Raw genomic sequence first — 25126 nt, forward strand, 5'->3', positions numbered from 1 at the left:
GGAGCAAAGGCGCGGCCACGGCGGCTTTGCTTCGAGGGGAAACAAGCGCCTTAACAAAGAATAACCTGGGGGGGGGGGAGTGTCTTGCTCGAGAAGGGCCACCGCCTCCTTTAAAAAGAAAAGAAAAGTGAACCCAGGTCGGTGGTTCTTCTGGGCATGTGCCGAGTGCCATTCTGCCATGAGAAGAAGGGGGAAGAGTTCAGAGACTGAGCGAGTGCCGTACAAAAGTAATGCTGGACTGTCCTTGCACGCACATGTTTAATTCTTCTTCCGCAGTGGCAAAACTATTAAGGAGGCAAGCAGGATTTCGCCGGTGAAAATAGGGACATACTGTTGTTGTTGTTGTTGTTGTCGTCGTCGTCACCCCCTCCCCAAGCGGACTGGGATGCCCCAGGCACTCTGGGCGGCTTCCAACAAATATAAAAACACAATAAAACATTTTTTTAAAATTCCCTATTCAGGGCTGCCTTCAGATGTCTTCTAAGGTTGTCTGGTCTCTTATCTGGGCCAGGGTTAGTGGTGGTTCCTGCATTGGAGGGGGTTGGACTAGATGACCCTTGGGTTCCCTTCCAACTCTATGATCGTCACGAAGCTGCATGCTTATCAACATAGTGCTTCTTGCCTTTGCCAAAGCTGTAGCTAAAGTGAACAGAACAAGGAAAATATCTTCTCAGTTTGGGGGGGCTTTCTAGCTCATCCGTTAGAATGCAACAAATGTAGATATCCAAATTTCTTACGACAAGGAAGTGAGTGGGATATCGCCAGAGTCTTATTGCTAGGAAAATGAGGCTCATTCCCAAGCTGGTAGGGGAAATGTGATTTAGTGTTTTGTGTGGAACGCAGTTGCATGTGCGCCAGTGGGCACCTATCAGACAGCAGCTGTTACATCATCAGTGGCGAGCAATGCATTTCTCTCCACCTCCTAATGCCAAGTATCCTGCTTGTGACTCCAATACCAGTGGCCACCTTGCAAAGAGGAAACCTGCGTATTGCCTTCCTTGCACGGCTTCCTTCCTGATCAAGCTTAGAAGATTCTCCTTCCCAGTCGCCATCACTGCTAGTACCATGGGTTAGCCATTCTGGGCTGTTTGAATGGGACACACTGCCCAGGCCTCAGGATCATCTTAACAGAAAATAAATGACGGTGATGAACAGAAGAAAAGTCACAGTAAACTGAAATTAATAAACTGGAATTATACAATTATTTCTAAAATTAAAGAATGCGCATACTGTGTGTCATTATTGGATGAATACAAATCCTGTGAGACCAGGATGTTGGACTAGATGGATCATAAGGCAAATCCAGCATGTTCTTACTATATAACTGGATGGTATAATTAAAAGCTTAAGAGCGCATTTGCGATTGAATAAAGATGAGACACGATGCACTGAGGAGCTTTCCCTGCCTTTAGAGTCAAAGGCGCTCCTGTAATTGAAAGCAGTGGTCATGGGGAAGAGCAGCCCTGGCTGGGCTTAGCTGTTGCTTTTCTTTGCAAGTCACCCACACCGTAGAAAGTGTAGGGCTTGTGTCAAGTGAAGATGAGTGAGACACCAAGCATTTAGTTCCTCTTTAATGGAAGAGGGACTGCTGAGCAGCAAAGTCGGGATCTAAAATAGCAGAACAGGAAGAAGCTCCGTTAGTCATCTAAACAGTTGCCTTTCCCTCAAGAAATGTTTTGATACGCCCTGAAAAACCGTCTCTGCTCGCACATCTGCAAAGCAAGCCCTTTCAATATGGATACCAAACCCCAAACATGTTTAACTTGTACCTCAAAACAGCCTCCAGCATTTTCTTCACATTTGTGAATAGCAGTCCAAAAAAAAAATAACCATGGGCAGAACTTTTCATGCTGCCTCAGACACCGTGCTTTTTGATAGAGCCCATTCATACATTCAACTGTGTGGCATCATGTGATATTAGATGCATGTGTGAGCCAACCCTAACCCTCACTTTCTTGTTTTCCCTTTTTTAATTTTTGAGGGGTTTTTTAATACAAAAAGAAAGAGGAAAAGAAACGTACACCCCGCCCATACAAAAGCACACAAAAATACACTGTTAATTGACACAAACATAAATCCTTCCTGCCCCCCAATCCCTTCCCACCACCACACCCGACTTCCCTCCGCCACACCACAATTTCCTTATTTTTTTTCAGTTCGATATAATCATTGCACTCTTTAGATTTTGGATTTTTATCTCTTTATAACAGGGACTCCCAAACTAAGGCCCGGGGGCCGGATGCGGCCCAATTGCTTTCTAAATCCGGCCTGCAGACGGTCGGGAATCAGCATGTTTTTACATGAGTAGAGTGTGTCCTTTTATTTAAAATGCATCTCTGGGTTATTTGTGGGGCCTGCCTGGTGTTTTTACATGAGTAGAGTGTGTCCTTTTATTTAAAATGCATCTCTGGGTTATTTGTGGGGCATAGGAATTCGTTCATTTTTTTTAAAAAAAAAATATAGTCCGGCCCTCCACAAGGTCTGAGGGACAGTGGACCGGCCCCCTGCTGAAAAAGTTTGCTGACCCCTGCTTTATAACATTCCTGGATAATGTTGTTCTTTCCTCTTTACTCCTTAAATCTAAACATATCAACATATTCAATGTTTCAATGGAGCTTTTTTCCAGGTAGGATCACAGATGCAAACCCAAGTACAGTAATACTACCTGTACATTATGCCCCTCCTGGCACATGCACAGCAGAGATGTGGCTCCTCCACTCATTCTTCTCAAAGGACGAGTTAACTGGCCTGCCCTAACACCTTCAGCTATACCAAATGCAAGTTTTATTTGTGTCTCCCTTGGCAAAAGTGAGACCTCAAACTGAGTTACAGGTTGCTGTTTTCCAAGTCCAGATTTTAATCTTTTTCTTTTGAAGAAATCAAGAATGCATCACACCATAAATTATGGGACTTTTCAAAGCAAGTTTCTCTATTGAAGTAAACCCTTCATACATAATTATATTTCGGTAAAATCCTCTGGAACATCTTTGTGCCACTCTTGAACTCAGGAGCTCATTTTGGCCCAGTGCTATTATGAAATGACTGCGACATTACAAGAATCTTATTCCAGCTCCAAACTGAACTCCATCACATATTCTGGAAAAACAAAAAATAATTAGTATGATATGCAATGTACTGTAATAAGCATTTTAAATGCAATTTTAGCTTGAGATAATGCTTTACATTTTGCTGACCTTTAGCATAATATTTGTCTCACTTCCTGGCTTTATGTCACTCATTAAAGATCATAGATTTCAGCTGTGATCCCATGCACACTTACCTGTGAGTAAGCCCCACTTAAAACAATTTAATTTGCTTCTGAACAAACATGCATATGCGCATGCTGAAGTTTTCTTCTCCATTAAGCTTGACAATTAGATAGGAGCCTACTAAAATATGCTGATGAGACCAGATTGGATTTTTTTGTTTTCACCTAAATTCACATTGGTAGTTCTGTTTCTGAAACTGTGCTTCAACTTGGAAGCTGAATCCAACGAAACTGTGCGTCCTTGATAAAAAAAATGCACACTTTCTGAGAAGAAATTTGCTGTCTACAAATTCTCCTGGATTCCCAGGTGGTAGCTATGGCCAAGAGAGCTTTTTAATCAGTTACACCCGTGTGCAAATTAATTGAAATAAAGCATGTTTTCTATTTACAGGTAGGTAGCCGTGTTGGTCTAAGTCGAAACAAAATAAAAAAAATCTTTCAGTAGCACCTTAAAGACCAACTAAGTTTTTATTTTGGTATGAGCTTTCGTGTGCATGCGCACTTTGTCAGATACACTGAAACAGAATCCACCAGACCCTTATGTATATCTACAGGTTTACCACTCCCATCAGCCCATCACCCATTCCCATCACCCCCACCCTCTGCATATACATAAGGGTCTGACTCTTCTGTTTCATGTGTATCTGAAGAAGTGTGCATGCACACGAAAGCTCATACCAAAATAAAAACTTAGTCGGTCTTTAAGGTGCTACTGAAGGAATTTTTTTTATCATGTTTTCTATCTTACTTGTAATCCTGTACTCAAAACAAACACCAAAAGTCAGTTGATCATTATGGTGTTGGAAGCCTGCAGCCAATAGAAGGAATGATGCACATGCCACAATATATTGAGCAGGCATAGGCAACCTCGGCCCTCCAGATGTTTTGGGACTACAACTCCCATGATCCCTAGCTAACAGGACCAGTGGTGAGGGATGATGGGAACTGTAGTCCCAAAACATCTGGCGGGCCGAGGTTGCCTATGCCTGATATTGAGGTTCTACGAAAAAGAGTTATTCCAGAGCTGGAAAAGAGGTATCCTGACGGGGCTGGGATATTGCCTAGCCCCCTGTCACACATCAAAAGTGGTGAAGAAATTCATGACAGAGCAGCAAATGCAGGTATTTGATTGGCCAGGGAATTTCCCGGACATAAATCCCATTGAGAATTTGTGGGCTATAGGCAAAAGACGCCTCCATGCTGTAGACTCTCCGACTATGGAGAAGCTCATTCAGGCGCTGATTCAAGGGATCCGAAAATCAACAGTGACTGTTCAAAACTAGTAGACTCCATGGCAAACCGTGTTCAAATGCTGCTTAAAAATAGCAGAGGTCATATCCATTACTAATGTGAGTTTTGTACATGTATATGTGAGTTTTGTACAATAAACTACATCGTTTGTTTCAATTAATTTGCACAAGGGTGTACATCTCATATATTAACTGCACCCCTTCTTAGAGAACAAGGAACATGAAGCTCTTTCATGTCTTGGTTCTCTTGTAAATTAAGTTACTCTAGTGTGCAAGAAGATCAAACCTATCCATTCTGAAGGAAATCAGCCCCGAGTGCTCCCTGGAAGGACAGATCGTGAAGCTGAGGCTCCAATACTTTGGCCACCTCATGAGAAGAGAAGACTCCCTGGGAAAGACCCTGATGTTGGGAAAGATTGAGGGCACTAGGAGAAGGGGACGACAGAGGACGAGATGGTTGGACAGTGTTCTCGAAGCTACGAACATGAGTTTGACCAAACTGCGGGAGGCAGTGGAAGATAGGAGTGTCACGAAGAGTCGGACACGACTAAACGGCAACAGTGTGTTCCATGAGACTGTCCCTAACATCATTAGCATACAACCAGGTTGAGAGAGGGTACAGGAAGAAGACCAAACCAACTGTTGCTCAGCTGTACTGGATGTTAGTATGAGTGTGACTCAAAGTGCTCTTTCTAATGCACCTATAAAGCCTTTCATGGCTGTTTTCCCCGTATCAGTCTGTGTACCCTCTTTATGATAAGTAGATGAAGTCATGTTCTGAATCCTGATTCTGCAGAAAGTTTAAGGAGAAAGACTTTTTCTGTGACATTCTCTCCAGGGAAGTAATTGAGCAACAAAACTGCCTAGTTTTAGATGACTTGGCGGGGGGGGGGGAGAGACTCACTAGGGTTTTTTTTAGCTCTTTAATTTTTTTTTCATCTTATACTTTTGCAGGTGACTGGGCCTTGAACAGAGGATATGCTATCAGCTCTTTTATGTTGGTACACAATTAGAGAGGATCATATAGTGGATTTTACAGTTTTGAAGCTGTAAAATAGCTTATTTATATTTTTTAACATATATATATATATATTAGGTGGAAAGGTAATTTAGAATAACCAAACGTACCTGTCCCCACTTTGTACTCCCATTGGGATACAATAATTGAGTTCTAATCGAGCAATGTTTCCAAGTCTGAGAACTATTCCAGCACCGTAAGACCACCGGATGCACTCTGCTAGTTTACGAAGATGAGCCTTAGGACCTTCACCTGGGAATGGAAAGGAAGCCAGTGGGAATGAGACAATAACCAAATGTTTTCATGGGCAGTAGCCCAAGTTCTGCTCCAGGTACAAGGCAGTAAACTATTTTAAAACACTCCATTTCAAAAACGTAATTCAGTCCTACTAGGTACAGACTGTGTAGAGTTTCCAGCAGAAACCAGTATTTTGCAGAGTTAAAATGCCTTAAAAGGGGGGGGGGCGCTCCACTGTATTTGCTTCTTACCATAATTAAGATTGCAGAGGTTGCCAGCATTGAGAAAGAAGTGTGTTCTGAATAGATCTCCGAATCCTCCCCGGCCCGGCCGAAAAGGGAGAGGAGTGTACAAATGCAGACCTCCAGCCCAGTAAGCTTCACCTCCCAGGTAATCCCCTAGAAAGAAGAGTAACATAGCACAAAATATTCGCTACATCAACAATCCCAAGAACACTATTCGGTTTAAAATTCAGAAAGAGGTATCCTCCGTCACTTTAGGCTAAATCAACTTTTATGCCATAATTGTCCATAGAAGCACTACACACTGTAAAACTTTATTGAAGGTCCCGCCTACGGGCAACTGATCACAGAACAACTTTCAGAACAATATTGTGGGATGGCAACAACGCCTCCCCTGGATCTGGGGATCAAGCTGGAAGCGTAGGGATTTCCAGGGCTTGGGTGAACCCTTTTCAGCTTCACCCAGGCCTAGGTAGGAAGCTTGCCTGCTTAATTACAACAACATCTTTCTTTACTATGTTGTAGGACATAGGTAGAAATACAGATACATAAAGAACGCAATTTTGTCAATGCATCTTTCTGTTTGTTCACTTAAAGAAGGTAGATTTCCAGGGGGCGCTGAGTAGTTTTTTTTCTGAAAAGGGGGTGGTAGGTCAGATAAGTTTGGGAACCTCTGCCATAGAATATTAAACAGCCCAAGGTCTGGTTGAAGAGGAATGTTTTTGCCTGGCACCTAAAGACATGTAATGAAGGTGCCAGGTGATCCTCCTTAGGGAGAGCATTCCACAAATGGGGAGCCACCGCAGAAAAGGCCCATTCCCATGTTGCTACCCTCCGGACCTCTCACAGAGGAGGCACATGAAGAAGGGCCTCAGGTGATGATTGCAGGGTTCAAGTGGAGAGAGGCAGCCCTTGAAGTCTTGCGGTCCTGAGCTGCTTAAGGTTTTATGCAGGGGGCCCCAAACTACGGCCCCCGGGCCGGATGCGGCCCAATTGGCCTCCCAATCCGGCCCGCGACAACCCCCGCCGCCCGCTGCCGCCGCCCGCTCTTATGGCACGCAGCGCGGCTACGATCTTCAAAATCGGCAAAAAATCGCCGAAAATCCTTTGTGCGCATGCGTATGGGCCTCTCCCGACCCAGAAGAGGTCATGTCCGATGCACTTCCGGGTCGGGGGAGGCCCATACGCATGCGCACAAGCGATTTTCGACGATTTTTTTCCGACCGTGTGCGTGTGCGCATGCGCACGGGCGCGCACTCCCCTGCCCTCCGGCCCGCCACGCGGTAAGTCTGGGGACCCCTGGTTTTATGGGTCAAAACCAGCACTCTGAAGTGGGCCTGGAAACTAACTGGCAGCCAGTGGAGTCGGGCCAGGATCAGTGTAATATGCTCAAACCGTCTAATCAGGTAGACCAACCACCTATCATCATCATCAGGTATTCTCAGCCCATTATCTGGGTCCTGGTAAAAGTATTGACAATGATGCAGCCTACTAAAAATGTCTCAAACCTTCACTCTGTGGTCCAATGCTGTACATACTGAATCCACGCACACTTGTTGGTCCGCCAAGATAAAATCTATAAGGAAAAGAGAACCATTACTACATGTGAAGTGGCAGGCGACAAGGCTGTGTTACAGCAGGCAGAAGGAGCTGTACTTCATCACCTCCTCACCTCCAGATCCACCCTTTCAATAGGATCAGGGCATATTCCTGTCTAAGCATACAGAGGTGCCACTGTCGCACCTAGTTTGGCTAAACTTTGCTAAACTTTTCTGAGATGCAGGAAATGTTGCCATTAAAGCAAACTGCCAGGTAGCTTGGTTTGGAAGCCATGCAAATAAGTACCATTAAAATCAATTTCTTGATGCAAGAGATGCATCATTTCAATTTATATGATATGCCAGACAGATAATAGGCAAACCCAGAGGAAAGCAAGTGAAATGACTTACCTATCAGCAATACTTGATGGTTTGTCTCCAATAGGAACCAACATTCCACCCCAAAGAGAAGCTGATAAAACCTTTAAAGAGACAGGCAGTCATAGTTGGAGTAAAATATATGACAGATGGACAGATAAATGTTGGAGATGTGGATTCCTCAAATGCAGGTATGAGGCATGTTTGGGAGTCTCGCTCATTAGTAATGAAACCCTAAAAGTAGTAACTAGATTAATCACACTAATAACCCATTATGTTGTAATTTTGGACCCTTTAGCAGTTCCATTTTGTTATTTAGATGACTAAATAAAACAAAGAATTGGTATGGAACTTAATAGCTGCTGCCTGCATGTTAGTAGCCCCAACATGGAAGAACAATCTACCACCTACTGTTAAAAAATAGCTAGCTAAAAGTTTGGAAATAAACCCACAGAGTTGGTTCAACTGCAGTATGGAAAAGAAAAGGGGGAAATGTTAGGAGTAAAATGGCTCACATTGATTTAATTTGTGTTTTTTTTAAAAAAAAAGGATACTGACAAATAACAGCATTTCCATGTGATAAGAACATATTGTCAGAATTGATTATTGATTATGTGCATAGAATTATATACATGTGTGCAAAAAGATTTGGTAGTAAGATTTATTTAATATGAACAGTGTGTGATGTATTTATTATATAACAAACTTTTAAATACACACACACACACACACACACACACACACACTCTTACTATAGACACATATACATTTCTGTACTGAGTACTGTACTGATACTTTCTGAGGCAACATCAATTACTTCCAGAATAATAGTTTTTGTTATGTTGCCCCTTTTTCATACAGTATTAGCATTTCCAGTGGAAAATAAGTTTCAATACATTCAGAACAAACTGAGAGGCTGTCCGGGGCGGTCTAAATGACAGCATGGCTCCACAGAACCCAGCTCCAACTCGAGCCACTTTCATATTGTGAAGCCTTTTAAAAGAAAGGCTAGAGTATTGCACTTTTAAAAAATCAAAAGGGCACAAATAGATGGATTTCTCTAGATTGCACTTATCTACTACAAATTATGGTCAGGAGCCAAGAGTTGCCTAAAGTTGATCAAAGGGTTATGTCATTCTCTCTCTCTTCTCTCTCTCTCTCTCTCTCTCTCACACACACACACATTCAAACTGGCTTCTTAGAACCAGAAACCTCCCCACCACAACACTAACTGCTTCTGAAACTCCCCCAAGTCTCGAAACTTACATGACAATCATCACACCCACATTTTCCCCGTTAGAAAAATGCACACATATATTCTAATATGCAAGCTGAACTGATTCCAAGCTGAACTGCTAAATGCTGCACTGAAAACAATTTGTAACTTTAAAAAAGATACTTTTATTTTATTTGGGGTTTTTTTAAAGGTACTATGATATGAATTGTTTACTCCCAACTGCACCAAGTACTTACTGAATCCCACAAGAGCTTCTTATTAAACTGAAGTTCAAAGTCCTCTTTCAGAAAACTCACATCACCACCGGTATAGCCAGCCAACTCCTAAAATACCAGAGACTCTTTTGAAGACAGAGATATAAATACAAAAACACATTTCCACACAAACCACTTGTTGTTTTAATATTTTGCTGGTACTATATATGAAACCAAATACTGATTTGAAGGCCAGCTCAATCATGCAGGGAGCTGAAGTATACAGGACTTCAACCAACAGTGCCATATTTTGCATACATATGGCAACTATAAAACACCCACCCACAGCTATTTTCTAGAACCTGATAATACCTGGTTTATTTTCAGCAAAGCACCTCGTCTCGGCAAGATTGTAGAGTTACGAGAATCAATTACCATAGCGTGCTATAAACAAACACATATGAAATATTATAAGATAGGAACAGTGAGCTGTGACATTCTTTTTTTCCTGAATTGCATAGAATCTTATTAGAGATGGAGGAAAAAATTATTCACCACTACTCGTTTGGGCAAACATTCTACTAAACTCTTAACACGTTGTGATACTGCATAATCAAATTTATCTAGCAATAAAACTATTCTTGTTTCATCCTCAATTCTGAATTTTATTGAGTAGTTTTGTAGACTAAGCATACACTGAGCATTTCAACATGAAGCTACTACATTATGTGTAAACTATGGCCAAGATCCAATTCCTTACTCAAGAGTGGCTACATTCCTTGTGACAACTGCCAGTTATCTGACTGTGCACAAGCAACTGTGTGTGAATATACATGTGAAACTGCAAAGGAGATATCTGTTCTTCCACCTGCAGTTTGCTGGATCACAGCAATACTACCAGCCACTGCAACGTTAGCTGTCTCAGCAAGTAAAGAGAGAGGGGCGTTACTGATATGTGGAAGAAAAGACAACTCTTACAATATTCAGTTCTCTCCCATGTGAGAGAATGGAGCGAAACCTCCCTTAAGATGATGCTCCCCATCTTTAATTACCTGACTAATTAGCAATGGCATATTTTTAGTCAAGTAAACATTCTGATTGATTGATTGATTAATCAGTTAGATCAATTGAACCTTGCAGCTCTTATCGTGAATAAATATACAACTGCCACCTCAGCTATTACTGGTAACTATGCAAGACATACAGCAAAGCCAGGTTCCCATTGCATGTGAAAAACCAACTGCTATTTAGAAAGTTGTGTCTGTCTTCATGTTGGGAAATGTACCCTTACAAGGAACTGAAAATGTTAGGTATGTTGTGAAACCTTATAACAATAATGAAAGTAGATAATTATAAATATAAAAGTATATATAAATGAATAAATGGATAAAGATGCTGAAATCTGAAATATATATACTGTATATATACCGTGTTTCCCCTTTTTTAAGACGTAGTCAGAAAGTAAGCCATGGCAGCATTTTTTAGCATTAGTGAAATCTAAGACACCCCCCGAAAATAAGACATACCTCCATGCGAGACCGCCGAGCGCCCCAGCCAGCCAAAGGGGCCTGGAACCGGCTGCTGTTGCTGCAGTGAACGCATGGAGCGCCCTGCAGCACCTGGCCTCTTCTTTTCTTTTTTTTGGGCTGCCCGAGGCCTGCTGCCCCGCCACCGGAACCGGCGGCTGCAGAGCGGAGCGCTCCGAAGCAGCGAGCGCTCGGAGCGCCCTGCAGCACCTGGCTTCTTCTTTTGCGGGGGGGGGGGAGCTGCATGAGGCCTGCCGCCCCGCCGCTGTAACCGGCGGCTGCAGAGCGGAGCGCTCCGAAGCGCCGAGCGCTCGGAGCGCCCTGCAGCGCCTGGCCTCTTCTTTTGGGGGGGGGGAGGAGCTGCCCGAGGCCTGCCGCCCCGCCGCCGGAACCAGCGGCTGCAGAGCAGAGCGCTCCGAAGCGCCGAGTGCTCGGAGCGCCCTGCAGCGCCTGGCCTCTTCTTTTTTTGGGGGGAGGAGCTGCCCGAGGCCTGCCGCCCCGCCGCCGGAACCGGCGGCTGCAGAGCGGAGCACTCCGAAGCGCCGAGCGCTCGGAGCGCCCTGCAGCGCCTGGCCTCTTCTTTGGGGGGGAGAGCTGCCCGAGGCCTGCCCCCCGCCGTCGGAAGCGGCGGCTGCATAGCGGAGCGCTCCGAAGCGCCAAGCGCTCGGAGCGCCTTGCAGCGCCTGGCCTCTTCTTTTGGGGGGAGAGCTGCCCGAGGCCTGCCCCCCGCCGCCGGAACCGCCAGTCTGCAGCGCCGAGCGCCTGGAGCGCCCAGCAGCGCTGGGCAGAGCGCCGAGCCAGCAGCCTGCCACCTCGGTGCCGCGCAGAGCGCCCAGCAGCACCCCGAGCCAGTGGCCTGGCCCTTCCGAGGAGGCCTTAAGGTACAAGGCATCCCCTGAAAATAAGACACCGTCTGTTTTTTTGAGTAAAAAAAGTTATAAGACGGTGTCTTAAAAAGGGGGAAACACGGTATATCATTCAGTACAAAAATCAGCTTTCCTCATATCCTTATAGAGCTTAGTAGACTTGAATCTCTATTGCTCTTGGGCAAGAATGGACAATGGGTGTCATAATGAGCCATTATTTCAGCACTACTGCATTTGGCTTAATTAATGTGGTACTGTTCGTCAGCATTTGTCATACTTCAAAAATTCATATTCCAAACAGCAAAAACTTACAGACACAGACGACTTGAGTGAATGTCCACTTTCTTCTCGGACAGAAAATGATGCTGTTCTTGCAAGACAGCCGAGCTCCCTCCAGACACCCTCCCATTTTAGCGTGTGGTTGGTCTTCCATATGGGGAACTGGAAAAGAAACCATTTATTTAATTATGAACGAGAAAACATTTCCATATTTTCAGCATCTTTCACGTTCATCTTTATCAGCAGGAGCACTGGGTTTACTGGCACTGCAGTCAGTCTGAGAATAGCCAATTCAGACTGCTAAGGTTCTTTGTTTTGACAAGTCTCCTCCCAGGTTCACCTGAGTCTCTCTTGAGGGCAGGTGCTAGCTGGGTGAGCTGACTTTTTGTGCGGAAGGTGATGGGCTGTTAGCTCCTTTCAAGGGAGTTGCTAGGCTCTCCGCTGGACTAGAGCCGAGGCAAGCAGCAGGCACCAGCTAACTCAGTGAATTCTCACAGAAAGGAGATGCTGGGATGTTGAAATCCATGCAAGGATTTGCCAGTTCCAGGAAGCAGCACTGGAGCGACAACAGAGCAGGAAAAGTATCAGCGGCTGCATCTGCTTCATTTGGAAAATGCTGCCTCTATTGCCTTCTGCTCCCCACCCCAATTTTAGCAATGAAGAAGAAGAAGCAAGAACATGAGAGAGAAAGGAAAGGTTATTTTTCCTCCTCCTGAGTTCTCTGCAATCTTCAAAAAACTTGAGAGCGAAAACTTGGTGTGAGTGAGGGGCAGCTGCCAGACAGAGAGGCGCTGTCACTGCAGATAACCAGATTTGTGGATTTCTCTCTCTCCAGCCAAACCATAAACAAGTGGTGCTATTTTACCTACATTGAATTCTGTTGATATTCCTCTATCAGTTTCACGAAGAGAACTCCAAGGAAATTGTCCAGTTACTTTATACAGATTGAGAGAAAAGCTAGAAACAGAACATTGAGATTTAGGATTACTACAACCAAGAAAGGAGCTGAAGAACAAGTGTTTCATAAGATCACACCTATGGCACTGCTTAACTTTAGCTACAGCGGATAAAAAGAACCCTTTACTTGGCAAGCAGGACAAGGCTGTATGGCTCTGCCACATTCGTCATTGTAAAATCCTTACTACTGAAGGAAATATGTTAAGATTGCACTCGTGGTTCCAGTTCCTGGACCTCCAAACTAACCTTCTGTGCTATAAGGTCAACAATCCTATTTCACCATATGCCTCACAGACACGCTCTGTCTCTTACTAAATGAGCCAGGAAGGCAGAGATGAAATACTAGCAGAATGGTGGTTCACCACTAGCAGGACAGGAGACTAGCATCAGCTATGCCCTCAAGCTAGAACTGGAGCCCTTAAGTTAGATCTAAATAGCTAAACCACAGAAGAATTGCTTACAATATTACTGTACAAAATCCTTTAATAGCTTAAAAACCAATTAATAAGTTGGTTACAGAAAATGAAAGATAATTCTCATAATAAAGGGACCCCTGACCATTAGGTCCAGTTGTGACCGACTCTGGGGATGCGGCGCTCATCTTGCGTTATTGGCCGAATGATACTGTATTTGACTTAGCATTAGCTGAAACAAGAGATAGAAGCTAAACAGCAAGGTATCTTGCTCACTTTCTCCAAAGTTCACCAGTGTTGGAAAAACATAGAAATATAACCGAATCAATGCAGAATTAGTTCCAATGTAATACTTTGCACACATGGTGTGAGGAATCACCTGCCCTGTAAAAAAATATGTAAAATAATATAGTTATGTGTCACCCAAAATGTTTGCTCAAAAAAATCTCCGAAAGCTGGATATTTTTAATAATGATAATAATAAAGTTGTGAAACTGACTTTCTACCCATGGGAATAACTCCAAAAAGCCATATCCAATTTGGGCATTAACATGTTCTACTGAGGCCCGGTGCCCAGGAACACATCGCTAGAGGGGAGTTTTCCCGGCTGCTGAAAGCGTGGCAAGGCAACAGTAGCAGATAGAAGGGAGAAGAAGGACTTTATACATGACTTCAACAGCAATGGCAGCTGGGAGGTCAGAGAACCAGCAACGTCTGATGTCCATCTGCCTGGTAAGGTACAGCAGTCAAGAAATGTCCCATTCAAAGAAAAGCATAGGAGAGAATGAAAACTTAGAGGAGTAAATTCTACCATGTAAACTGCCTTAAGACCTTTTTTGTTGGAACTAAGGAAGCATAGATTCTCGAAGTGCAAGACATTGGGTTGTATCCAATGTGGAACTTCTGTTTCCTCTCCAGCCACAACACGCATACCCCAACATTTGTTCCAGATCCCCCAAGTCTCCAGAGTTAGGGTACACAGGGCTGAGTGGGTGGAGAAGACAGGAGAAGAAGCTCTGTTGTTCACACTAAGTCCACTGTACAAGCAGAGCTGAAGCACTGGGTATGGCCCTATCTGTTGACACTTGCCTTATAATATTTGCTAAAAGTCATAACAGTGAAAGCTGTTATCAACCACTCTCAGTGTGACCAACTGCAAATGAGAGTGAATGCATTGAGTATTGGGGTCACTATCTTCAGCAGAGGGATGTGGGTGGCACTGTGGTCTAAACCACAGAGCCTAGGGCTTGCCGATCAGAAGGTTGGCGGTTCGAATGCCCGCGACGGGGTGAGCTCCCGTTGCTCAGTCCCAGCTCCAGCCAACCTAGCAGTTCAAAAGCACATCAAAGTGTAAGTAGATAAATAGGTAGGAAGGTAAACGGCATTTCTGTGCGCTGCTCTGGTTTCGCCAGAAGCGGCTTAGTCATGCTGGCCACATGATCCGGAAAAACTGTCTACAGACAAACGTTGGCTCCCTCGGCCAGTAAAGCAAGATGAGCGCCGCAACCCCAGAGTCGTCTGCGATTGGACTTAAATGTCAGGAGTCCTTTACCTTTACCTTAAGCAGTTCATATTTTTTTAAAAAAATGGGAGGGGGTATACTGGTGATTTTATTTTCCTTTGTTGCACACCACTTACAATACATTTTCAATAAATGGTCTAGGGTTTTTGAGTGATCTAGGGTTTTTCTAAATTGATGTACATAGGAACGAAACATTACTACATTCTGAAAGTATCTTACTTTCTTTCGAAGTGACCAGGCTGTGGTTTGAAGAAAGAGAGGCCATATGACGTTTCCTTTGTGCCATAGGAGAACTGAAATGTCACCTTCTCGGCACGTCCAAATATATTCGGGAGTTTGAGTCCGAGTACCTGCAAGAGCCAAAATAAGCACTGAAGGATGTACAACTTTGTCAAGACACTTGTGCACTTAACTTTTTTCTGTAGTTTTTTGCTGCACACAAATGTTTCCGGTGGCAAAGGATACCTGGTCTGTGCCCCCCTTTAAATGTTTTTTTATCACTATGATACCCCACCTGGGCTCTGGCACTGAGCAGATTCCAAGTGCCATCTTGGTCTATCCATCCCCCTCAATGTCCCAGAAGCCATTTGGGGGCATGGAAAGTGAAATAGTACCACAGTCACAGAAAGCACAGCCTACAGAGCTGCAATGGAGAGAAGCTGGGGGTGGGGAGGAACTCACCTTCGGCCAGCTCCCTTGCAGAAGCTGTGACTAACAGCCCATTGCTATTTCTGACATTTTAAAAAGCATGAATTTTAAAACCCAGTTAATATTAGACTTACTAATCCATATTTCCCCAAACCTTCATGGAAACTTTGCAGTTTTCAAGTAGTTAAAATATCCCTTTTTTCATTATCTCTAGCTTCTCCATAAAAACCCAGAAAAATATATTATACACCATAGGTAAAGTACCAGTGCTCATATTGCTGTCAGATGTATGAAAGATGAGAAAACACATAAATCATTGCAAGTTTCTCAAATTGGAACCCTAAAGCATTTTTTGTAATTTTCACACAGAGCTGTCAATCATGTTCTAAATTTGCAGAAGCATCAGTTTTTGTAAACGTGTAAATTTCCTGACTACAAGCTTCTGATTTCAACTGAAACCTCCCTTCATTGAATCTCACAACAAGATGAGATTATAAAATAGTAAGCACTCAACTGAAAAAAATGGTGTTTTCATCTTGGAATAAAATATTGCAATTATTTAAGCATATTTCTACACAATAGTCAAGAGATCAGAGATTTTTAGGACAACTGTAGAATAAGCAGGAAAAAATGAACACATACACATCTCATTTATTTTAATGGAACTCTCATTCCAAATAAATGTATTTATGATTGGAAAGGGGAGTCTGTTTTACCAAAATTAATTTGGATCACTTATGATAAACTAGCATATATCATATCACCACAACTTAGATTGCAGGAGGTTGTTAAGCAGGTCATACCATGCTCCCTTCATTATTGCCAACCATAGTATTATAACTTCCAGTTAATCTTCTCAGTTCTGTTACTTCAAATGTTACATCTAAACCATTTGGAAGGGCATCATCTCCTAAATACACAGACAGACACATTAGTAAAGAAAACATTGTTTTAAATCCAGTTTGACATTTGTAATTATTAAAATACACTGTTTCTTAAATAGCTTCCTAAAACACTTTAAATAACATATGTAATATCTAAATTAAGTTCTCACAGTTAAGTACACCACTCAGAAAAAAACCTTCACAGAAGCTAATACCCCAAATAGATTCATCCCATGCATTTGTCTTTCTATAATACTAAACGTTGTTTGGTTCAAACTATGAACACTTAACAGTGGAATTGAAGATTTAAGCACAAACCTCACAGATCAGGACAGGAGCAGAGATATCTGTGTGCCTTACCATACTTCCCTCTAGCCTCTTACAACATTTCCTTTATTTTTATTATCATAATTAATTTATTAATCACCCTCTACACAGTCATCCCAAGGTGATGTATAATAATAAAAAACAGCAACAGAACAGTTAAAAACAAACAAACTAGCTGATACATTGAAAACAAAACTAAAGCAATACAAAACAGCTGGGAAAGCCTGGGGGGGGGATCTCTGATCGTTTTCGTAATGTACAAATAGTGTTGCCTGTCATATCTGAACAGGAATGCTATTCCACAGAACAGGGACAGTAAAAGCCCTGCTCCAAGTTACTGCAGAGGTGGTTTCTAAGATCTTTGGAACTTGCAGGAGAAGTTTGCCCACGGACTTCAGGGCCCTGCCAAGTATGTAGGGGATATGACAGCCTCCCACGAAACCTGGTATGCTGTATAGGGCCTTACATGTTAGTATAAAAACCTTGAACTCGGCCTGGTAGCAGACTGGCAGCTAGTGCAAATCCTACAAGCAGGGTGTTCTACGCTGGCAGTCATCTGCCCACCAACGCAACCTAGCCACCACATTCTCCACCAGCAGCAGCCTCCAGACCAACCCCCAAGGGGAGCCCCACACAGAGTGCGCTGGAGTAATCCAACTGTGAGGTTACCAATGCATGGACCACTGTGGTCAAGCTATCCTGATCCGGTCCTGGTACTTCTTTCCAGTACTAGGTCTTTTACCCTCAAAATTTCAGCTGATTAACAAGGGAAAGTCTGTATCTACATTCACTATCCTTTTATCCTGCGAAGGTTTTGGACCACAACTCCCATTATTCCTGATTAGAATCATAGAATCATAGAATCATAGAGTTGGAAGAGACCACAAGGGCCATCCAGTCCAACCCCCTGCCGAGCAGGAAACACCATCAAAGCATTCTTGACATATGCCTGTCAAGCCTCTGCTTAAAGACCTCCAAAGAAGGAGACTCCACCACACTCCTTGGCAGCAAATTCCACTGCCGAACAGCTCTTACTGTCAGGAAGTTCTTCCTAATGTTTAGGTGGAATCTTCTTTCTTGTAGCTTGAATCCATTGCTCTGTGTCCGCTTCTCTGGAGCAGTAGAAAACAACCTTTCTCCCTCCTCTATATGACATCCTATGACTATGTGCCATAGTAGCTGGTGCTGATGGAAGTTGCAGTCCAAACCCTCTGGAGGGCACCAATCTGGGGAAGCCTGGTCTAGTTGGCAGCAAACCAGCACCATGTTTTAATTGGGGGCAAGCTCGGTGCCAAGGCTAGCACTACACAAACTCAATGAAAACAAATACAAACTGTCATCCTGATGGATACTTTGCTGCCTGATATCTATATATTGAAACTAAGCATTCCATTCATTTATACTACACTAGAACTATTGAGAAGGACACATGTATAAGTCTGTCCTATCAAAGGAGGGATAGCCAATTTTAGTTATACTCAAGAGTAGACCTACTGGAATCAACAGATTTAGGTAACTTAACTCCCATTTATTTCAATGGTTCTCCTGCAAGAGTTACTTATTTTAACCTCCTTCAAAGTATTTAAATATGACACATATTAAACTACTATAAAGCTATATTAAAACTTAAGGAAAAACAAATCACGCTCACCTTGACACGTATCAATTAGAACATCCACCTGTCTAAAAATTCCTAGACGGAGGAGCTTTTCACGAGCTTCATGGGACTTCCTCATAACCTTCAAAATATTTAAGGTTTAGCTTTGCACCTTAATGACTAAATGTTCAACAGTTATTTGCCAAAATGCATACATTATTTCACATACTGCTCTACATTTTAATTACACAAATGGGAATGCCAAGACACAGAGTGGACCTCATATAAATCAAGTTTAGCATCCAGCCCCAACATGTATAACACTGGTGTATAACTAAACTCAAAAAGTAATAAGAGGAATTCAGGAGGCTTATGTCTGCAAGCGAAAGACTGCAGTTTATACACTGGAATATCTGCTTATAAAGAATACCCATGCTTCTGTTAAAGCATGTTTTGCAATATTGTTTTGGCATGTCAGTTTGTATAGCCTATATACCTGCTGCATCAAGGCCTTATGTTAGCTGCTGCTAAGCTTTTCTGTCTAGTGTTGGTGTTTTGTGTACTGTGGTATTTTGAATGTCATTTTTAACCTTTTTCTTAACCTAGATTGTAAATTGTCAAGAGATGTCCTGTGCTAAGTGACTTAAACCAGGCATAGGCAAACTCGGCCCTCCAGATGTTTTGGGACTACAATTCCCATCATCCCTGACCACTGGTCTTGTTAGCTAGGGATCATAGGAGTTGTAGTCCCAAAACATCTGGGGGGCCCACATTTGCCTATGCCTGACCTAAACAATAACATAATAGTAATATTAAACAAGGATCCTGACATTTTTTAGACTTCATAGTATGATCAAGCTTTTGAGGGTTTCAGAAAGTCTAATTTCACTACTTACATCAATGAGGTCTTTAGCCTTGAATACATCACCAATTTCGTACATGATAATGTCATCTTTAGTCCTCCCAAGTCCATCAAAGTGAACATGTTGAACCACAACCTAAAGATTAAGATGGTTATCATCAAAATGTTAACCCTGGAAACATTCTGAGGACAACTAGAATTTCTACTCAACTAAAACATAATGGTGCCATAACCAATGAATTATTGGATTACAATTCCAAGACAGAACAGAACAAGCACAGAGTCATGAATCAAAGTCAAGAATTTTAAGTGGCAAAATCAGCATCATTATTAAACAGGATTTTTACATTATTTTGTGGATAAAACCCACATTTTACCAGCTTCCTCGCAAGAATATCATAGGGGACTTTGTCAAAAGCCCTACTGAAATCAAGATACAGGACACTATGCCCATAGCATCCAGCTTATTCACCAAGCTTGTAACTCCATCAAAAAAAAAAAAAAGATTCGTCTGGAATGACTTATTTTTGAGAAACCCATGCTGAGTCTTAGTAACCACAGCATCATTTTCTAACTGCTTACAAACCAATTGTTTAATTATTTGTTCTAGGACCTTTCCTGGTATCGATGGTAGTTACATGGGTCTTCTTTTTTTCCCCTTTTGAAAATGGGGACATATGCCCACCTCTAGTTTGCAGGTACAGGTGAAGCTCGGAAAATTAGAATACTGTCGAAAAGTGCATTTATTTCAGTAATGCAACTTATAATTTTTTTTAAATTTTAATTTTTACAAATGCTTTCTTTTGGAAATTCCACAGTAATAAAACAAATAGTTACAATAATACAAAAATAAACATTGCTATTACATTTCATTAATTACATTCCATTTATAATTGACCTGCCTGACGGCAAATAATTACAATTACAACAAATAACGGCTTGACATATCTTGCTTTGCATGTCATGCATCTATCTCATATATTGGTTTCACCTTTTAAGTTGCATTACTGAAATAAATGCACTTTTTGACGATATTCTAATTTTCCGAGTTTCACCTGTATATCACTTGTTCGTCAAGAATTTTCTTTACACAATTGTTTACGAATACCGGAAGAGAATTATTCATTGCTAAATGGTAAGAATTCTGCTCCTACTAAAATTCTGACTGTTACAATGACTGTGAACTGTTAAATAGGAAGACAATGGGGTATCCCAATACTCACATCTTTATTTTCCAGTATTTCCTGTTTGGTTTCTGGTTCAACTTCAACCAGTTCAGCTTCTTCCCCTATAGCACCAAAATCAGGTCCGCTCATTGGAAGAGGCTCCAAACTCTGAACAAGATAAAAATTCACCAAATATATCAATTGAATTAAATTGGATTTAGTTTTTCAAGTCCTCAAGCATTTATAGTGATTCTTACCATTCCATCCACCTTACCATAAAAGGATGCAGTCTTGTGCAGCTGTGTTCCCAGAATCTATGTATGTGTCTCCCCATGCAGTTTCATTATGCAAGAGTGGTAACGGAATGGTATCTAATTAAGTTATAAACAGAGCAGACTCACTGAAAGTGGCAGGCTTGATCTAGCCCTTGATCTAGATGCTATACTCCTATTGATGCAGCCCAGAATTGCATTGGCTTTTTTAGCTGCTACTACTATTGACTCATGTCAAGTTTGTGGTCTACCAAGACTCCTAGATCCTTTTCGCATCCTTTTCATGCCAGGTGTCACCCATCCTGTATTTGTGCCTTTCATTATTATTTTTGCCCAAGCGTAGTACTTTACGTTTCTCCCTGTTAAAATTCATCTTGTTTGCTTTGGCCCAGTTCTCTAATCTGTTAAGGTCATTTTGAAAGATTGTTCACTAAGATTTTAAGCAGGTATATATTTTGAGACGTAACCTGCATTGGTCATTTATGTTTGAGATGTGACTCTCATTCCATTATAGACACCTATGGTGCTGGCTGTGTTGTCCCTCCTTGACCAGCTGACACAAGCCAAACTGCATAAAACTTTTATTTCCAAAATCCTAAATTCATTTCAATATGAGACCACTGGAAACTGTCACCCTACACTTAAGGTACTTTTGAATGTGAGCTTCAAATGTATACTTTGAATAGCCCTGTAAAACTTCACCCACCTCTATTCCTTTCAGAATAGGTACACTATTATTGCTGCAACAGAGAAGCTTCAGATTTCGTAATCCAATGTGTGGTGGGGGAGTAAGTTAAATACACATTGTTATTTGGGTTAATGTATCATTTTGATTCACTAATATACAGGGATGGGATTGCCACTTTTTTTAAGGAGTACGAAGATGCTATAAAACAATATTGATATAAAAATGTTTGGAATATAGCTTTGGTTGAAAAGTTGGCAACATTGGCCAGGGTGACTAAAAAGAGGGATAGTTTAAGATCAGAATGGTTTTATTTTGTAATGCACATGAATAAGAAAATGAATGGTGTAATGCTGCCATCTCAGTATGCTACTTTGTGGAACACAGCTGTTTATTTTTCCTGTAGCAACATTAAGAATAGCAACATTTGCCATCTTTCTACTGTACGTTATAGAGCGATTGTGGGGTTTTTGCTGTGTGTCTATTAGCCTCTGGAACTGAGTTTTATTTACATTTTAAGTTATGATCAGAAATTTATTTATGTTTTAAGTTTCGGGGGGGGGGGTTGCATGTTTCTATGCATAAAATAACAAAACATATTTTTAAAAAATGTGTTATTTTCAAAAACTTCAAATTACCTGTTCAGTTGTACCTGTTTTGTTATTGCTCTTTCTACATTTTTGCATTTCACTTTAGGCTTAGTTTGTATACTTATGCTACTGTAGGATGCTCACAGGTACTAGAAATCATAGAATTGTAGAGTTGGAAGGGACGCTGAGGGTCCTCTAGTCCAAGGCTGTGCAATGCAGGAATCAAAACTACAGCATCCCTGACAGATGGGCCATCCAACCTTTGCTTTAAAAAACCCCAAGGAAAGCAAGATTCTGAGGGAGTTGGAACAGCTCTTGCTGTCAGAAACATCATCCTGTAGGTGCCACCTCCAAGTCAGTGTCATGCACGTGGGTGTGTCATGAAGACTTTTACATTCACAACATTGGTATCTGAAGAAGTGTGCATGCACACGAAAGCTCATACCAAAATAAAAACTTAGTTGGTCTTTAAGGTGCTACTGACGGAATTTTTTTATTTTACTTCGACCCAGACCAACACGGCTCCCTACCTGTAACCATTCACAACAGGTGTGTAAATACTGTGCTGACAAGGAAGCACTGCACTCCCACCAGAGGCACCATCACAAGCTGCACCACTTTGGAGAATTATGGATTAAGGCTCCAAAGCAGGAGCCTCCCAGGTTCCATGCAAGCGAGTGCATGTCAGCTGGCCCAAGCCCCTCCGCTCCCTCCTCCTTCCTGCCCTCTTGTTCCAAAGGCTTGAGGTACCAGAGCATGTGCAAAGTCCACCACTACCCAAAGAATGAAGACTGGAGTGGAGGCACCGGATTCCACAGCACACCCAAAGCAGCCTTCATGCAAGCAGGCAGGCAGGCGCACAGCCCCTTCACGGGCGCCTTGGCACATTCTCAAGGTCACACTCTGCACATGCTCAGAAAAACGCAGCTCGGAAGTGTCGCTATTGTTTTTAAGCAGAGTCCTTAAAAAAGAGGGGTGGAGGATTCTGCACATGCTCAGAAGAACACAGCTCAAAATAGACAGTATCTGTTTTAGGTGACGGCCGTAAAAAAAAAACAACCAATGATGATAATCATAGGAGGAATTCTTCACATGCTCAGAGGAACGCTGTCCAGAGTGGCCTTGTTTTTGCGGAGGGGCGCGGTCCCGGTGCGCGCGTGCATGTGAGGGCGCGCGGGGCCAGCGGGTGACTCTGCTACCTTCGCGGCCCCGATCCCTCCTCCGCCCAAGGTCGCCGCCCTCGCCAGCCAAGCCCGCGGGGCCGGGCACTCCTTACCCGCGCGTGGACGGTGCCCATGGCCGCCTCTCAGCGACGCCGAGCGGGAGAGCGAGCGAGCGAGCGAGGGAGCGAGGGAGCGGCAGGCGAGGGAAGAAGGGCAGCGACGGTCCCTCAGGAGGAGAAGCTGCGCGGGGTGGCGGCCATGACAAGAAAGCGCGTCGGCGCCAGAACGCCCCGCCCCACCCGTGTCTGATTGGCCAGGCCGGGGCGGAAGGGGGCGGGGACTGAAGAAAAAAGGGGGGAACCCCGATCCTAATCAAGCAAGAATTGCAGGGCGGGGCGATGCGAGCTCCCAGCAGCAGCAGCAGCAGCAGCAGTCGCCGCCAGGCGAGGAGGAGGGAGCGAGCGGGGAGGCGAGGGTGGGCTAGCTGACGTCGGCCGCGCTGCGCCGCCCGCGCATGCGCCCGCCCGAGAGAAAGCACGGCAGTGAGGAGAGAGTGGGCTGAGCGAGCGAGCGAGAGAACGAGCGGAGGAGAAGGAGGGAGGGAGGGAGGGACACTGTGTGTCTCGCGGGGCACTCAGCAGGGACCGCGAGAACGCGACCTGCACGGTTCCCATCATGCAACGGGGCAGGAGTATAAAAGCTGGAGGGTGGGGCGAGGTGCTTCTTCAGTGAGTAGCCAGGGGCAGAGCGAGTGTTGCGTGGCTGCGGTGGGGCGGGGAAGGTATGTGTGGGGCTGCTAGGGGGTGCGTGTGGAGCCCCTGCGCTACGGCACTTCTTTCCCCCATTTACACGTTGATCTTATTTGATCGGGCCGGGCTGTTGCCGCCTCCCCAGGCCTGAGATGAGAAGAACCCTTCTCCCTGCGAAGCCCTCGGGCGCTGTGCAGTGAAGCAGGTTAAGCGAGCGGCCGGGCGGCAGTTTTAAGCCGGAGGTGATGAAATGATCAGATAGACGAGGCTGGAGGCTGCGGGGGGGGTGCCCTTCCCCCTCCTCCTGGCCAATGTGTTTCGGAGCGATTCTGATCCGGCTGGACCGCAGCAGCTCCGCCTGAGCCCGCTCCTTTGTTCCTGCCTCCCGCTCTCCATCCCCGTCCCTCGCAGAAGCTGCCTCCCGGTTTTCCTTCTCTCGGCAGCACAAGGCTGCTGGCTTTCTTGAAAAGGCCTTCCCCAGAAATGCTAATGGAATTCGCGATGCGAAAACAACTTGGAACAATTAACTCTGGCATGCTTTACCCCCTAGACTAGCCTTCATTCCATTCTAATGGACTGATGGTGAGATGGGTTGTAGTCCGCCAAAGCTCTTTGTTAAGTCTTTAATGTGCCAAAAGCTGCTATAGATGGACACTTGCTCCATTCAAAGAGTTCACACTTAATGTAAAAAGAGCAGAGGCCGGTGGGGAGGAGTTGCGTGACCGCCCCCTCCCCTCCGGGGGCGTGGACCTTGACCACGCCTCCTAGGTGGATCCCGGCCACGTCATAGCCTGCCAATCGGGTGGGGGCGTGGCTGGCATGCCCCCCACCCATAGTTTTGGTCCTGGGTACGCCCATGTCCGCAGGCAGAATCATAGGCGCACAGGAGTTGTAAGAGTGGGCAGGGACCGCCGAGGGTTATCTAGACCAACCCCGCTGCCATGCAGGAATCCCAACACGCGTCTTATTTGGGACCCGAGCGGACCCTGCTGCTTCGCTTCTGCCAATGTACTGGGTGCCGATATGCGCTTCGCCTCAGGTGCCCCCATCTGTCGGGCACTCGGGTTCACGTCTGAATCCGACATCTACCCCACCCCACCCCGGTTAGTTAGGCAGCGGGAGCTGACCGTGGAAATTAGGCGTCGCCGGGGGAAAGGGGCTCCAGCAAATGAGTAAAAAGGTGGGAGCCAGTACGAAAGCGCCTGCTGTGCTGTCTAGCTTCAATTTAAAAAGAGGTTTTCTAAATAGCGCTTTTTAT

General features: G+C 44.0%; 1 protein-coding gene and 1 non-coding gene across 4 annotated transcripts; one reads left to right on the plus strand and one right to left on the minus strand.

The window, feature by feature from the left end:
* Window positions 1-2833: 2833 nt before the first annotated feature.
* SAMM50 (SAMM50 sorting and assembly machinery component) lies at window positions 2834-23427 on the minus strand. 3 transcript variants are annotated; one of them, XM_035138241.2, is made up of 15 exons: window positions 23233-23427; window positions 20467-20577; window positions 19278-19379; window positions 18436-18523; window positions 16377-16483; window positions 15145-15275; window positions 12903-12990; window positions 12067-12195; window positions 9735-9806; window positions 9405-9491; window positions 7965-8035; window positions 7524-7591; window positions 6025-6171; window positions 5647-5788; window positions 2834-3096 (listed from the first exon to the last, which is right to left on the minus strand). In XM_035138241.2, the coding sequence occupies exons 1-15, from the start codon at window positions 23251-23253 to the stop codon at window positions 3051-3053; spliced, it is 1410 nt and encodes a 469-aa protein (XP_034994132.1). In that variant the 5' UTR covers window positions 23254-23427; the 3' UTR covers window positions 2834-3050. The 3 variants fall into 3 exon arrangements, with proteins under 3 accessions (XP_034994132.1, XP_060131171.1, XP_034994131.1); XM_060275188.1 differs by lacking the exon at window positions 23233-23427 and adding an exon at window positions 22707-23081; XM_035138240.2 differs by lacking the exon at window positions 23233-23427 and adding an exon at window positions 20684-22180.
* Window positions 23428-23810: 383 nt separating this feature from the next.
* Window positions 23811-24206, plus strand: LOC118096678 (small Cajal body-specific RNA 2). The gene has a single exon (XR_004693957.2). It is a non-coding gene; the product is annotated as a small Cajal body-specific RNA 2 (non-coding RNA).
* The last annotated feature ends 920 nt before the right edge of the window (window positions 24207-25126 follow it).

Source organism: Zootoca vivipara, chromosome 5 (genome assembly GCF_963506605.1).
Source record: "Zootoca vivipara chromosome 5, rZooViv1.1, whole genome shotgun sequence".
In the NCBI taxonomy this organism is placed as follows: domain Eukaryota; kingdom Metazoa; phylum Chordata; class Lepidosauria; order Squamata; family Lacertidae; genus Zootoca; species Zootoca vivipara.